Here is a 14,709-nt window from a genome sequence, read left to right on the forward strand (position 1 = left end):
CCTACAAGAGGGTGCAGTGTCCGTGTGGCTGTGCGTTAAACAGCTCCCTCTTTTCCTTCCAGAGAACTGCTGTCCGGTGATGCGATGAAAGAGTATAACAGGGCGCGGGTCTACCTGGATGAAAACTACGAGTCCCAGGAACACTTCACGGTGAGCACACTTTCCTTCCGTGGAGTAAGCGTTGGCCAAGCCAAGAGTCTGCTGGAGCTGCCATCCTCTGATTACGTAAAGAGACTCGGTGGCCAGCTCTGCCACGGGCACAGGCGGCCGTGCGTGAATTACAGTGTGACAGTGGTCTGGGGGACGGCGGATGCCCGGGGAAGCAACCCCGGCTGGCGTGGTGGCCACGGGCGTGCCAGGTGCAGGGCCAGGCGGGGGCGTCTCGGAGCAGCGAGGTCGGCCGGCTTTGAGTGGCCGTTGCTGCTGGGAGGCTCTCACCGTGTTTGGGGAGCCCTGAGGCCGCCTGTGCTCCCTAGTGTCTTGTGTCATCTGTCCTCCACGGCCTTCCGCTCACACCGTCCCCTGCTGCAGGTGCTGGTTGCTGGGTCCCCTCATCAAGGCATCCCTGGCCCAGGGATCCGGCAGCAGGTGACCGTATGCCCGCTGCCTGGACCGGGGCTTACGTGCGGGGAGCGGGGGCTGGGAAGAGCGTCCTGCGTAGAGCGGCCGGGGCAGAGGTGCCACCGCGCTTCCCCTCTGCTTAGAGAGGCTGCTGCCAGGTTTCAGGCCTTAAATTCGGGGCGTCTGATGCCAGTTGTGAGGTGGTCACGGGCTGCAGGTTCGTGTCTCTGTCTTTAGCTGCATTTGCAAGATCCTGCATCCCAGGGTCTTGCCTCTGCCACGCTGCTCGCCGCGGGGACCCTCCCCGCATTTGCAGGGGCCTCACCCCACGGTGGCGGGCCCAGCAAGGCCTCGAGGGCGGGGACACAGCCCCCCTCTCTCTCCCCTTTCTCCCCGACGGCTCCCTCTCCACAGTTCATCCTGCAAATAAAAATGCTTTCCCCAAGTGGGACTTACTCAGATGGAAACGGCAGCGTCTGGAATGAGAACCACACCGTTAGCAGCTTAGGGCCACAGCGTCAGGAAGAGCTCCCTGAAGGGCTGCAGCCGCAGGAGCTGTGGAGAAAGAAGGACTTGGCGATGGGCGTCGCCCAGTGCCAGGACGTCAGGTGGTGTCTCTGGAGCGCCAGGAGGGCCGGGAGAGGAAAGGGCTGGAAAAGGTCGTGGCTGGGATCTGTCAGAGTTTGGTACAATGTGTAAACCCCATAGATCCAGTCACTGTAACAAGCGTCAGGCGGTCAGCATCGTCCCCGGGTTGCTGCTGGCGGGTTAGCGGGGCCCCTCGTCGCCTCCCCCTCTCAGAGACCTCGGTCCCTGCTCGGCCAGTAGAGCCGCCATGGCCCACCCTGGCCCTGGTCGCCTCTGCCTCGTGGACACCATGCTCGGGTCCTCACAGTCTCCTTTAGGTGGCAAGATGGGTATTTTACAAGTAAAAGGATGAAGAAAAAGACCATCCACATGGGTTCTGAGAAGGTAGGAGTGGCCAAGTTGATACCGAAGGAGCCTTCAGAGCGAGGGCTGTGACGGGGCCAGGGCGCCGGAGGCAGCTCCCCAGGGGGATGTGGCAGCCCATCGTGCGGGTACCCGTGTCAGAGCTACGTGTGTGGGAAAGCTGGCAGAGTCCCTGACAGCCGGCGTGAGCTCACGGGCCTCCGTGGGACACGGGGCTGGCGGCTGCACGCGCAGCCCTGGGACGTGGACAGGGCATGTGGCACGTGGCATGCCGAGGGGCGAGGTGGCCTCCACTCCCTTCCCTGGGAAGGCGAGTGTTGCTCTGACGTTTGTCGGGGTGGGTGCAGGGTCGCCGGTGGTTGGGAGGGGGTCCATCCCGAGGACTCGAGCATTCCCACCCTGGCGGCCAGAGCACAGACGGTCTGGGGCCTGGACGAGCCTTGGCCTGTGTGTGCACATGGAACATTCCACACACTGAAATCTGAGCCGAAAACGCAGCTCAGCACGTGTAGGAGATTGAGGTCACACAGAGGAACTAAATTAGGAGTAAACAAAAGCGGTATCTGGAAATAAGCCCCAAATATTTGGAAATAAACAAGAAACTTGTAAATAACCCATGAGTCACAAAGGACATTAGAAATTATTTCCAATTACACGGAAAACAAACTAAAAACCTTCAAAATTTGTGAGATGCACCTAAAGTAGTGCTTAGAGGGAAATTTCTAGCATCAAACGCTTACATTAGAAGTTTTTAAAATGAAGAGCAAATTTAACCAACGCCCGTACAAGAAAGGAAATCATAAAATAAGACAGAAATCAGTGAAATAGAAAATAGAATATTAGAGAAAATCAGCGAAATCAAACTGATTCCTCAGAAAGGCTGACATATCTGATACACCTTCCCCAGTGGACCAGAGACTGAGGCAGGGGTGGGTGGCCGAGGGAGAGTGGAGGCGTTTGTTTCCCTGGGGCAGAGGCCATCCATCCGCTGAGGGAGTTATTCTGGCGCCGGCCTCCGTGCCCCGTGGGGCTCTATGTGCGCCTGGGACTGAGTCAACAGTGAAGCGTGGGTATCAGCTTGTTAGTGGACGGGGCCTTGGTTCTTGTGCACAGAAGCTGCGGCCTCAGGAAGGCCAGGAGCTCCCACTGTCTCTGTCTGTGGAAGTTTTCTGAAATGCTGAGTTTTCTAGTTCTCTAGTGGTCTGTTTTGTGTCACCTGTCGTGACATGCTGACGTAAAACCTGCGTCTCTCCTCCAGTCAAATGCTTGGTGGGCTGAGAAAAGGTTTGTGTTGGAGGCGCCTGGGGGCTGAGAGCTCCATTTCGGTCTTCCTCACCCCTGGAGATTTATCTTAAAATGTGACTTCACAATTTGCAGTGGAATACAGAAACCTGCCAGAGCATTGCCATCACTCAGCAGCTTCACTGGAGAAGTAGCCGTCTTGCAAACTGTTGTGTATAAGCATGGTCATCAAAAATTATTTGATAACAAAAGTTGGAAGTAATTTTAAGTACCCAGAATTAGGTATTTTTACACTGTGGACCAGCCACATGGTGGGGTAATGTGCGACCACTGCAGACACTACAAATGACACGCCTGGAAGACCTTCCTGTCCGGCTGGTGCATGGAGGTACCTAAGGACGATATTACCTCCAGTCTGTTCCTCCACAGGTCGACTGTCACATTTACATCTGAGACCAGCGTGCATCCAACACCCCCAGCATCTCTCAGTTAGAACCGGCAGCGTTTTCCTCTCTTGGTCTTAAGTACACTGATGGCACGTTAGTCGGTGACAGGGCCATCCTGCTTGGTTCCAGTCTGGCACCTCCCTGGGCAGGACTGACCCTGCACGGGACGGCACCGCATCAGACATGGGGATGAGCCCAGGTCTGAGGCGCTGAGGCTGTGGCTCCAGGTGTCTGCAGGACTGGACAGTGTCTGGGAGTTGAGGATGAAGGTCCAGCCTGCCCAAAGGAGGGGTGGGTGTGTCGGCTGGCCCTGCGAGGCTGTGGCCTGGCTTGCCTTCCAGGGTTGCTGTCCTGCCGCCGGTCCCCTCCTGCAACCACAGTCCAGTGTGGGCATGTTTCCCGGGGCGGGGGTGTGGGGGGCGGTGGGAATGGCCCAGCGGTGCTCCGCTCTCCGGGTCTGGACCTCATCCCAGACTCTTCCCCGGGGGAGGCGTGTGTTTCTCACCCGTCTCCTGACTGGGACCGTAATGGTTTGTGATAAAATCCTGCTTGGCCCTGGCCCTGCGGCCCCATCCCCGTCGTGCCCGTCCATCGCCCCTTCGGTGTGTCGTGCGTGGAACCGCCTTTGCTGGGTCCCCTGGACGTCCTGTTGGAGGGGACCTGGGCAGCGCTGGCCAGGTACATGGCCACCCTCTCGCCCCAGCCTGGTGGCCTCTGGCTGTCAGAGGGAGGAAAATTTAATTTTTACAAGATTAATAGTATTGGAGCAATATTTTTAGCTGAGTGTGGTTCAAATAATAGGCCATTAATTGAAAAAGGAAATTGAAATGAATTTATCTTGTACATAAATGCTGTCACAGGTATTAACAGGGATCAGAAAATTGCAGCCTGTTCCCAGAAAGAGCTGAACCTACAGCTGCACCTGGCGATGAGCATAATGGTGGGGGGCTGTGTGTCCTGGGGGTCGGCATCCTGGGGGGCTGTGTATCCTGGGGGTCGGCATCCTGGGGGGCTGTGTCCTGGGGGTCGGCGTCCTGGGGGCCTGTGTCCTGGGGGTCGGCGTCCTGGGGGGCTGTGTCCTGGGGGTCGGCGTCTTGGGGGGCTGTGTCCTGGGGGTCGGCCTCCTGGGGGCCTGTGTCCTGGGGGTCGGCGTCCTGGGGGGCTGTGTCCTGGGGGTCGGCGTCCTGGGGGGGCTCTGGGCCAGCAGGGTCTGCAGCCTGGAGGAGCTGTGGCCTTGGGGGCAGCGGCACACCAGGAGCCTGCAGATGCTCATTTTCACCAGGAGATGGCGGCAAAGCAGCATTTCCCATCCCAAGCAGGAGCTGCTCGAAGGGCAAGTTTCAGACTTGAATAAAATGATTACGGTAAATTTTGTCTGCCTCTAAGAACCATCCCGAGTGGCCGCTTACTTAAGCACGTGGCTCATCTGGTCTGCTCAGGCCTGAGGAGGTAGAGTGTCCCCCACTGGGCGTTCTGCGGCGGGCCACCCTCCCTCAGGCCCTGCCCACTGGCCGGGTCCCTGCCCGCCTGCATGTCCTTCGGGAAGGTCGAGCTGGAAGTCTGTTCGTTCGGAGGTGCCACCAGCATGGCATGCTGGCATCGTCCGTCCCGTTCCCGGGAACTCATTAACCGCCGTCATGGGCCAAGGACCTGGTCCTGGGCGTGGACAGAGCCACGGGCGAGCCGCACGGGACGGAGGGAGCTTGCAGGCTGCTGCAGCACCTCAGATCCTGGGCCCCCCTCGTCTCTGGGCACCGGCCACCTTGGTGTGCTTGGGGTTGGCCTTCTGATTACCGTGTCTTCCTCCTCGAATCCAGAGTCCGGGAGCAGCAGCCTTGCTCCCTGTGCTGCCCGGGGCCTGGGCTGGTGCCAGTGCCGGTGCCCGGCAGCCACGCTCTGAGCAGGGAAGGAGACATCCTGGGGCAGAGGGGCCAGGATGCAGTGGTGGGCTGGACGTGGATGCCCCGGGCGCCCCCAGCATGGGTCCAGAGCCATGGATGCACCAGTGTGAGCTCACGGGGGGTGCCGGCCTGAGGACAGACCTCCAGGCCATCCGGGTGTACGTGCATTGAAGACCGCGGGTTGGGCGAGTTTCCCCGAGAGGAGGCTGGGAAGACAGAAGGCTCATGCAGGGCATAGTTGGGGAGGTGGGGGCAGGGGCGGGCTGGAGGGCACGCGACAGTGAAGGAGAACCCCCGAGGGAGGGGCTGCCCCCCAGGCACCCGCCCTCCCCGGCCCCGCCCCCTGCCCAAGGCTGCCGGAGCGGACGTGGGCTTCTGGACGGGGCGCCCAGCAGAGGAAGGGTTGGGCTGTGCAGCCAGCGCCCTGGACGGCCTTCGCCCAAGCGTTTTCCGTGGTGAGGTGGTAAACACCCTGGGTCTCCTGGCCGACGTCGACGCCCAACATCCCCCAGTGATTTTGTGTTTGCCTGAAAGAGGCAAGGTGGCCCAGTTTTAATCCCCCGGAGAGTTCAGACGCGGGTTCTGTTCCCGCCATGCCAGGTGCGCTCACGGAAGGTGACCGTCTCCAGGGAGCACAAGCAGGAGTGCCCAGAAGAGGCCACTCCGGTGAGCCCCTTGCGGGGTCCCTTGAGGTGTGGCTGCGGGGGTCCTGCAAGGCCTGACCCACCCGCTCCCTGTTCCCACGGCGGCTCCCGAGTCCCTCCCAGGCACCACGTGGTGGGGTGAGCCCGGTTATTGCTGGGACGCCCTTCCAGCGTAGGGGGTGCAGGCTCGATCCCTGGTTGGAGAACTAGATCCCACATGCTTGGCAGCCAAAAAACCAAAACGTAAAACAGAAGCAATCTTGTAACAAATTCAATAAAGACTTTAAAAATGGTCCACGTGAAAAAAAATCTTTAAAAAAAATGCCTTTAAAAAGAAAAATGCAGAGGAGACCAAGAGAAGGGGGCACGGCTGTCGTTCAGCCGTCCCTCCTGCACCGCGGTGGTGCTGCGTTCTGCAAGCCCGTGTCCCGAGGAAGGTGGCTGCCACCCCGACGCACCCTCCGTCCTGCTCTTTCCCTCCTCCGTCCCCTGCAGGTACTGCAGGCCCTTTGCACCAGCCCTGCCCTCCCTGGGTGCCCTTGCTTCGCAGGCCCCGTGGACCGGCTGCCCCAGGAGAGGTCAGAGTGCTAGCCTGCCTCCTCCCGGGCCTCTCCCTTCCCTCCTCCCTCCAGTGCCCCTCCTTTTCATATGCACATCCTGCCCCTTCCCAGGGCCTGGCTCCCCACGTCTGTCATGCGTGTTCATGACAGAAGCGTCAGCAGTGGCAGTGTGGGCACCCCCCTGTACATCATTGGATTTAACCATGGAGTCCGGTGGAAGAGCGTTAATAGTCGGGCACGTGATGTGAATCTGTGACTTTGTCAGAAAAGTGATTCATACAAGAATGCTTGGAAGAAACCTTCTCAGTTACAAGGATGGGCCCCAAGGTGGATCGGGACTTTCCTCAGAGGAAGGAGAGTGGGCTGTTTATCAGTGTAAGTTCAGGGCTTCTCAGGGCTGGTGAAGGCTCCAAGCAGGCACAGCCAGTGGCCACTCACGTGCCCCCCTCACCTGGGGCCCCCGCATCCTCCCCCCTCACCTGGTCACCTGTGATGAAGAAGGGGAGGAGAATGGGGTAGGCACCTCGCTCCTGAGGCAGGACACGCAGCCTGGCCCAGAGACCCCAACGTGCAGTACCAGAGGGGCCACCTGAGGGGTGGGGCTGACGCAAGTCCCTGGGGAGCCCCCTGGTACAGAGGGTTGGTGCTCCGAGCACGTGAGGTGCAGGCACAGGCCCTTGCTTGGTTTTCTCCCCGAAACACCTGCTGGTGGAGCAGCTGGCGGCCATGGGCATCAGCTCCAGCCTGCTGGGCAGGACCCCCCAGAGCCTCCCGACCTGGCCTGCTCGGGCGACTGGGCGGGGAGCCTGGAGGGCGTCGCCCCCTCAGAGGGCGGGCGGCCCCCACCGTCTCTGCGGCGGGGCGGGCATGGCCGCCCCGTGCCCTGGCCTCACCCCTCCCCTCCCCGCCCCTCCCGCAGTGGCACCACGTCAGCCCCGCACGCGTCTGTGCTGGGAGGGGCCTTTCTGGCGGTGCCTTCGCGAGTCCCCCTTGTCCGGCGTCAGCCTGCAGGACCTGAGCCGCGTGGCCGTCTGTCCAGTGGACGTGACGCCTGGGGAGCGCGGGCCGGAGGCTGGCGGAGGGCTCCCCCTGTTGGCGCCGGGCTGGGGTCATGGGCCCAGGGGGAGCCATGCGGTCGGGGGAGCCATGCGGTCGGGGCAGCCACGCGGGCGTCCATGGGCTGGGAGAGTGCCGACTTCCCCTCAAAGCTCGGAAAGTGGGGTTGCGTCTGGGCAGACTGGTCAGCGGCTGTCAGTGGCCGGCACCTGTGTCCCCAGGGCACCGGGAAGGCCGGCGGGTGGAGAGTCTCCAGGGCTGCACCTGGAAGATGGAGGCCCTGCGCTGTCCAGGGTCCCAGGCTCGCCCTCCTCTGCTTCCCACCACCGGCCTCCAGCTTCATCCGCGGTTAACTTGGCCCCTGGAAGGGGCTCATGGGTGGGCTTCATTTCCTGTGGGGTGAGAGTGCAGCCAGACCAGAAACCCACTGACACAAATTCAAGGCTCACAAAGGTTTCCCGGGACCGTGGCCTCACTGGTCGGGGGCGGGGGTGATGTTGAAGTTGGGAGAAGCGACCCTTTCAGGCCCCTCCAGGAAGCACCTCTCCATCCCTGGCCTAAAGCTGCGCTTTGCAAACCCACCTGTCCATGGGTCCCCAGGCCAAGAGCGCGCAGTGGCCTGATGGCATTTCTCCCTCCACGTCAGACCAGGAGGCCCAAGGACAGGCCCTGGCGCCTGGGGTGGGTGTGGGGGTCTGTGTGTGCCCCAAGGAGGTCCTCGCCCTGGAGGGTCCATCTGCGTTCCCACTCACTCCACTGTCCATGCTGGTGGCTCCTGGGCCCGGGACCCCGTGAAGGCAGGTCACCACCAAAGCAGCTCCCTCTTCTTCCTTCTCCTCCCTGTTTTGGGGGCTGCTTCCTCTCCTCACCGGCGGAGCACAAGTCTGGAGGGTCTGCGCTGGCCTCGGTGGTCTCCTTCTGCAGGAGGGTCTGGGCCTGCCTTCCAGCCGTGGTGGCAGCTGCTCTTTTCTGTCGTGTCCCAGGGCCCTACCCCCGCCCCTCGGTGGCCCAGTGCCTGTGCAGGGTCAGGCCGGAAGCCACGCTCCTTCCGAGGAGACGCCCTCCTGGACCCTCCTGGCTCCTTGCTCCGAGACCTGCCCCTTCCCTGTCTCTGCTCTCCTGGATAAGATTTTAGGGAAAATTTATAGAAAAGTAATGGAGCTTACTGATGTTCTCTGATCCAGGGAAGGGGAGGAGGGCAAATGCATCCTGATGAGGGAACCGACCTACTTTAGGGGGCCCCTCCGGCCCCGCCCCGTCTCCCAGCCTCTCGCCCCGCCTGTGGGTCCAGACAGGCCTGATAAAGTGAGGGAAGCAAGATTGGTTTTCCGAGGGCACCGGGCCCTCCACGCTCAGCTAAATCACAGCTGTCGGCCTCGGGGGTGGGGGACGGCCGCTCCCGCTGCGGCCCCTGCAGCCCCGTGGGACGTGGTGATGTGCGGCCGGGCAGCGGCAGGGGCTGCAGGGAAGGTGAAACTGTCATATCGATCTTTTTAGCACTAAAATATGAGCCACTTTACTCTGCACCCCGCTGCTGTGATGTGAAAAATAATAACTGAGATCCAAATTAAAAATATTGATCTCTGGAAGGTGCTGGAAGTAAATAAACGCCTCCCGAAGTTTTCGGGTCAGCCGAGAGACGGCACTCAGCAATAAACGTGTCCGCGGGCCAGAGCCCAGGGTTCTTGATCTGTTTTTTCTTTAAATTGATTTTTCATTATTTACTTCCTAAAAGTGTTGGAATTTGGTCCTCAACTGTTAAATCCCAGCGTTTGGGCGAATTATTTCTTTGGGGCTTATGAGGTGCGCCTAATCCACTTGTTCATTGATTGATTGATTTTTGACTCAATAAGCTTGCAGCCGGGGCCTTATTTAGGGCTTCCATCATAATTTTTTATGCATTTAGGCTCGACTTCTTTATTTCCCTCTAACGGATGAGCTGGCGTTGGGCTATCAAGCGAGGAGGACAGTTGCTGGGCTAGTTTGATCTGGCCGTGCGTTCCGCGGAGTTGGGTGTGTCCTGGCTGTGGGCCAGCGGTGGGGCAGAGCCCTCCGGGGCCTCTGAAAACCCACTTGCCCACCGGGCTGTGACCCCGGGGGTCCGAGAGCTGTCTACAACCACGCGGCTTGAGTCTTGGATGCGGTGATCTTCTGGGAGCCCAGGAGATGCCAGGCTGGGTGCTTCCAGAGGCTCTCCTCTCCAGAGGCCCCGAAAGCTTGGGCGCATCGGGTCGCCGCACAGTCTGGGTCCGCGGGCCTGGCAGGAAGGCGGGAGGGCTGGGGACTGGGGGCCACTCGGGAAGGACAGAGGAAGTGCTGTGTGGCACCTTCTGTGGGGCCGTTGTGAGGTGAAAACTCACCTGGGAAGACCTGGCAGACTTTAAACATGTCTCGTGGCCGACAGCGGGTCCTGCTGCCCCGAGAACCAGTGGCCGTTCCCACTGGTGGCTGGAACAGGGCACCGCCAGGCGTGGGAGCTCCCTGGGCTGGACCCCGGGGTGGCAGGAAGAAGGGGGCTGTGCCTAGGGCCCCGGGGGGGCGGTGTGCTGCCCCACCCCGCGCTCTGTGTGCCCAAGGCTGCCGTGCGGTCCTTAGCTCCAGGAGGGCCCCTGTGTGCCTGCTCGTGGCCGTGGGAAGCAGTGGCTGCAGGTCCTGTGTGGGCCGTCCCACAGGTGATGCTGAGTGCTGGTGCCATGGAAAGCACGTGTGCAGGGCCCCGTGTCTGCTCCGGCGGGAGCCGTCCATGGAAGGCCTCTCCTGGCATCCTCACGCGGCCCATGGTTGCCCATACTGGGTGCAGGAGGAGGCCAAGGCCGTGGCGGCTTGTCTGCCTCACCTGGACTTGAATCCCAGGCCACGAGGCTGCCTCAGTGCCTTGCCCGAGAGCCTGGGGTCCTGACCGCCGCCTAGGCCAGGCCAGGTCGGGAAGGCTGGAGACGTTTCTGAGAGTGGCTGGCATGCTGGCCAGAGGGAAGGAGGGCCACTGGCTGGGGCACGGAGGTGTCACTGGGTCCCGCAGAGGACAGAGCCCTCGGGGGTTTAGGCGGGCCTGTTTGGGAGGGATGGAGGGTCCAGGAGGAAGGAGCTGCTTTTCTCCATCCTGTTTGGAGGTGGTGGAGTGAGGGGGACATGGCAATGGCTGCTGTACCAGCATGATGGTAGGGTGGAGGACCCCAGGTGTGGCGTCAGCCAGTCGGGGTTTTGGGTGGGAGGTGGGAGGAGCCCCACCAGCCTGGACACGTGGCCTGCCCTCTGGGGGCTGAGATGACCCCTCTCTAGCAGGGAGCTTGTCCGAGTGCCAGACACCCCTGAGTGTCCAGTCCTGGGTCCTGTTTTCCAGCTGTAATGCCCATTTCTGGAGCACTGGTACCTGCCCCTCGCTTTGGGCACCACTTCCCCCCAGAAGCCACGTTTCAGATGAGAACATGTGTCTCGGAGGATGACGTGCCCTTCAGAGGCTTGCTGGCTGCCGTAGGAAGTTCGGAGCACTGCCCTCCATTTCCCACCAAAGACCAAGAAGACTGCCCGGGGGCAGCCGCAGAAGGCTCCTTGCGCGGGCTTGGCCCAGTCCTGCTGGTGTGTTGGCACGCGTGGAGCCGAGACCACAGGTGTCGGCCTTCTGAGAGCCGAGTCTGCTGTTCTCGGCAGGGGGCTCGAAGGTGCAGTGGAGCCTTTCAGTTTGGCTGCAGGACACGCGTGCTGTGCTGTGTGCTGAGCCTACTGCGGGTGCCACGGACGCAGAGACACGGGACACACGCCACGCTGCCTGCAATTCCCCACGCGCTACACACAGCGCACTCACGCCCTTTGCCCTCGTGGAGTTTGCACACTCCAGTGAGCAAACATGCAGACACGCGACACTCAACCCACAGCATGTGACGTGCTACATGTGACCCTACGTGTGACCTGACATCCTCACACTCTCTGCCCTCGTGGACGCTGGGGCAAACACACAGCTGTGCAGTTGGGAGGTGTGAAGAGAGCTGATGTGCCCGTGTCTGCTGCCCGGAAGCGCCCGCAGGGCCTGACGGTGACAGTGGTGGAGAGCAGGCTGCTCTGAGGATGGCATTTAGTGAGACCCTGAAGGATGTGTGGGAGTGGGTGGGGAAGGAAGGGGGAAAGGGCAGTCCAGGCAGGGCAGTCATGTGGGCACAAGACCAGGGCAGACTTGGAGATGTGCCCCCTGGGCCTCTTTGGGGATGGCCTGCTGCTGGCTGTGGGGCACGTGGTCCTGGGTGGCCTCCCCTTCCTGCCTCCCCCTGAGGCCATGTCCTGCCTGGGCAGCCCACCCTGGTGACTGAGGGAGTGAGGGCATAAAGACCCAGCATCGAGGCCCCATGGGGCGACTCTAAGGGAAGAGAGGGAAGGGCAAGGGCCAGAGGGGCAGGGACCCTGGCAGTGCCTACTTCCAAGGCCACACTGGAAGGCAAAAGACAGACCTTAACCTCTGGCATGCCGGAATTTCCATCCAGAATTCCCATCCAGCCACAGCTTATAAACGTGCAGAAAATGGTACTTCAGATATGTAAGGCCTTTTAAAATAGCATGTCCCCAGTGCCCTCTGTCAGGAAGCTTTGGTTCTCTACCCAAAGGTCCAGGAAGCACAGGAAGCAGGGGTTTGAGCACACCAGCTCCCTTGAGGGCAGGAGCAGAGAGCTCAGACGTGAGGGTTGGTTACCTCCGCCCTGACCAGGTGTCTGCTGGGCTCTTAGCAGAGGGCCTTACCTGGCTCCCTGGGCGTGAAGACTGGATGCCCTTTCTGTTCAGCTTGGGAAACACTGATGTGTGCTCCTCTGTGCTAGGCCTGATTCTCAGCTCTCAAGGGAACCCCCAGGTCAGTAGTGAAGGGAGATCCCAGGAGGATAACCATGTAATAGGCGAGAGAGCAGTCATGCAGCTGGTTAAGTTTCTGAGAGAGAGTCTCCAAGCAGGTGAGATTGATGTGGAAACATACTGAGATGAGGTTTAGAGAGTGTGTGAATGACTTATGATAAATGTATCTTAAAGAACTCAGTTAACAAAAAAAGAAGGCGGTAACGAACTCCAGGGAAAACAAAGAGCTGTTCAAGAGAGGAAAAGCAGTTGTAATGAAATAAGTGGTTCTATTGTGAAGAGCATTTTCAAAGTTATAATGATATAAATACTGATTATTAATTTAAGTAAAAATGTGTTTTTATCTGGAGGATGGGGATGAGGGATAGTGTGTGTGTGTCATGTGAACGAAGGAGGAAGATGGTGTAAAGGGATTAAATCCTTATCCTCCACAGTGGAAAAATCAGTAGTCAATACTGAAGACTAGAAAATCAAGAAGTAACATTGTAAGCTTTAGAGATACAGAGGGACATGCCAAAGGAAACAATTAAAAGAGAGTAATAGCCTCTGGGGAGGGAAACTTGAAATGGTCAGAGCACTGCTATTTTTCCATTATAAGCTTTGCAGAACTGTGACTTTTTAAGACAAACTTTTAAAAAAAGAAATAGCAGGAAGAGATTCCTTCCCTTATTGCTGACCTCAGAGGAGATGGCCGAGGAGCAGGTGGAGGTGGTGCCTGGGCAGCCTGGCCTCAGGGAGATGGCATGTGGACTTGTGCACTGATGCACAGAGGTGGCTGTGGGCAGTGCATGGGGGTAGTTCCGGCCGTTGAACACAGGCTGTCTGAGAGAGATTACAGTGAGGGAGGAGGCTAGCATCCTGGAGATTCCTTGAGCATCAGGCAGAGGAATTTGAGTGGTCGGCAGGGAACCACTGCAGAGTTTTGGGAAAAGAGGTAAGGCCATCAGAGAGGCAGGGAAGGGATGGGCGGGTTGTTTGGAATGTGAAAGGCCTATAGATGTGGCTTTGAAGTTCTTGTTGAAATCAGTACCCAGAGTGCACCAGAAGTAGTGACCCACTTTGGTTTTATTTTCTTGACTCTGTGCCTTCCTTTCTCTGAGCCTGAGCCATCCAGGGCACGTCCCCTAGTGAACACTGAGGAGAAATGGGCCAAACCCAGGAGGTGAAGACAGTGCAGACTCTGAGTCTCCTGGGATGAGGAAGCCAGGGTGTGACCAGTCCTGGAGTACAGCTTACAGCCCCCGTCCCTGCACACACACCCTTTCACTCCAGCCAAACCACACTGCACCTCCAAATGCATATCTCCACCCCTCTGTGCTGTAGTTTTGAAAACACAGTCCAGAGCCAAGGGCAAATTGTTTGAGGCTTGAGATCAACTTTACTGAATTGACTGCATTGAACGTAATGAGGACAATATCTCCTTCAGGGAAAAACAATACAAAATGCAGTGCTTTCATGACTAGTCAGAATGGATTTGCTAATGGAAAAGTGTTTTGTTTATGTCTTTAAAATCTAGTCATGTAGGTACAGCTTGTAAGCTGTCAACTTGTAAATGATTTAGGTGGAAAATGAAATTCCAATAACTTTACCATTTATAGTAGCACCAAAATGTGAAATATTTAGAATAACTTAGGCCAAAGATAAGCACTACAACATACTGTTGAGAGAAATTAAAGAAGAATGGAGAGATATACCATGTTCATGGATTGAAAGACTCAGTATTGTTAAGATGTCATTTCTCCCAAAATCTATGTAAAGATTCAGTGCAGTACCAATCAAAATCAGAGCAGACTCTTTTTTTTTTAATAGACGTTGACAAACTGGTTCTAAAATATATATGGAAATGTAAAGAACCTAGATTAGCCAAAACAACTTTGAAAGTGAACAAAGATGGAGGAGTTATACTACCTGATTAAGATTTATTATAAATCTACAATACTCAGGACAGTGTAGTCTTGTAAAACCAGAGAAATCGATCATGGAGCAGAATGGAGAATCTAGAAACAGGCCCACCCCACCACTGATTTTTGATGAAGGTATTGGGGCAACTCAGTGTGGGGACAATAATCTTTTCCCAACTGGTGCTGTAACAGATGGCCACGTACAACAACAAAGCCTCAATCCTTACTTCAAAACTTATGAAAGTTTAACCCAAACAGACTACAGACCTAGTGTAAGAGCTAAAACCGTAAAACTTCTACAGGAAAACATAGGAGGAAATCTTAGTGACTTTGGCTTTGGCCAAGAGTCCTTAAATATGACACAAAAAGCGCAAACTACTACTAAAGAAAACATTAAGCTATCATCAAAATGAAAAACAGTTGTTCTTCAAAAGATACAAAAATAGTTCACAGCCAAAGAAAAAATATTTGCAAAATATCTCTGATAAAGGACTTTATGTAGAGTACTACATATAAAGAACTGCTACAAATCAGTACTAACCAGACAACTGAATTTCTGAAAGATCTGAACAGACAGTTCACCAGACAAAGTATAGAAATGGCAAATAAGCATG

The 14,709-nt window shown here is 57.5% G+C and overlaps 1 protein-coding gene across 11 annotated transcripts in view; it reads left to right on the forward strand.

Annotated features, from left to right (window-relative positions):
- Positions 1–14,709, forward strand: part of INPP5A (inositol polyphosphate-5-phosphatase A) — a 179,670-nt gene that overhangs the window by 85,880 nt on the left and 79,081 nt on the right. For 10 of the 11 annotated variants that reach the window (XM_089898379.1, XM_089898381.1, XM_089898380.1 and 7 more), the window contains one exon: positions 63–150. The exons of the other annotated variant lie outside the window; for it this stretch is intronic. In XM_089898379.1, the coding sequence (XP_089754505.1) occupies positions 63–150 (88 nt within the window). The remainder of the gene's footprint in view (positions 1–62; positions 151–14,709) is intronic. 11 annotated transcript variants of the gene reach the window in all.

This window comes from Delphinapterus leucas, chromosome 16 (genome assembly GCF_059928025.1).
Source record: "Delphinapterus leucas isolate spDelLeu-1000000601 "Yukka" chromosome 16, BTC_Dleu_Yukka2, whole genome shotgun sequence".
NCBI lineage: Eukaryota > Metazoa > Chordata > Mammalia > Artiodactyla > Monodontidae > Delphinapterus > Delphinapterus leucas.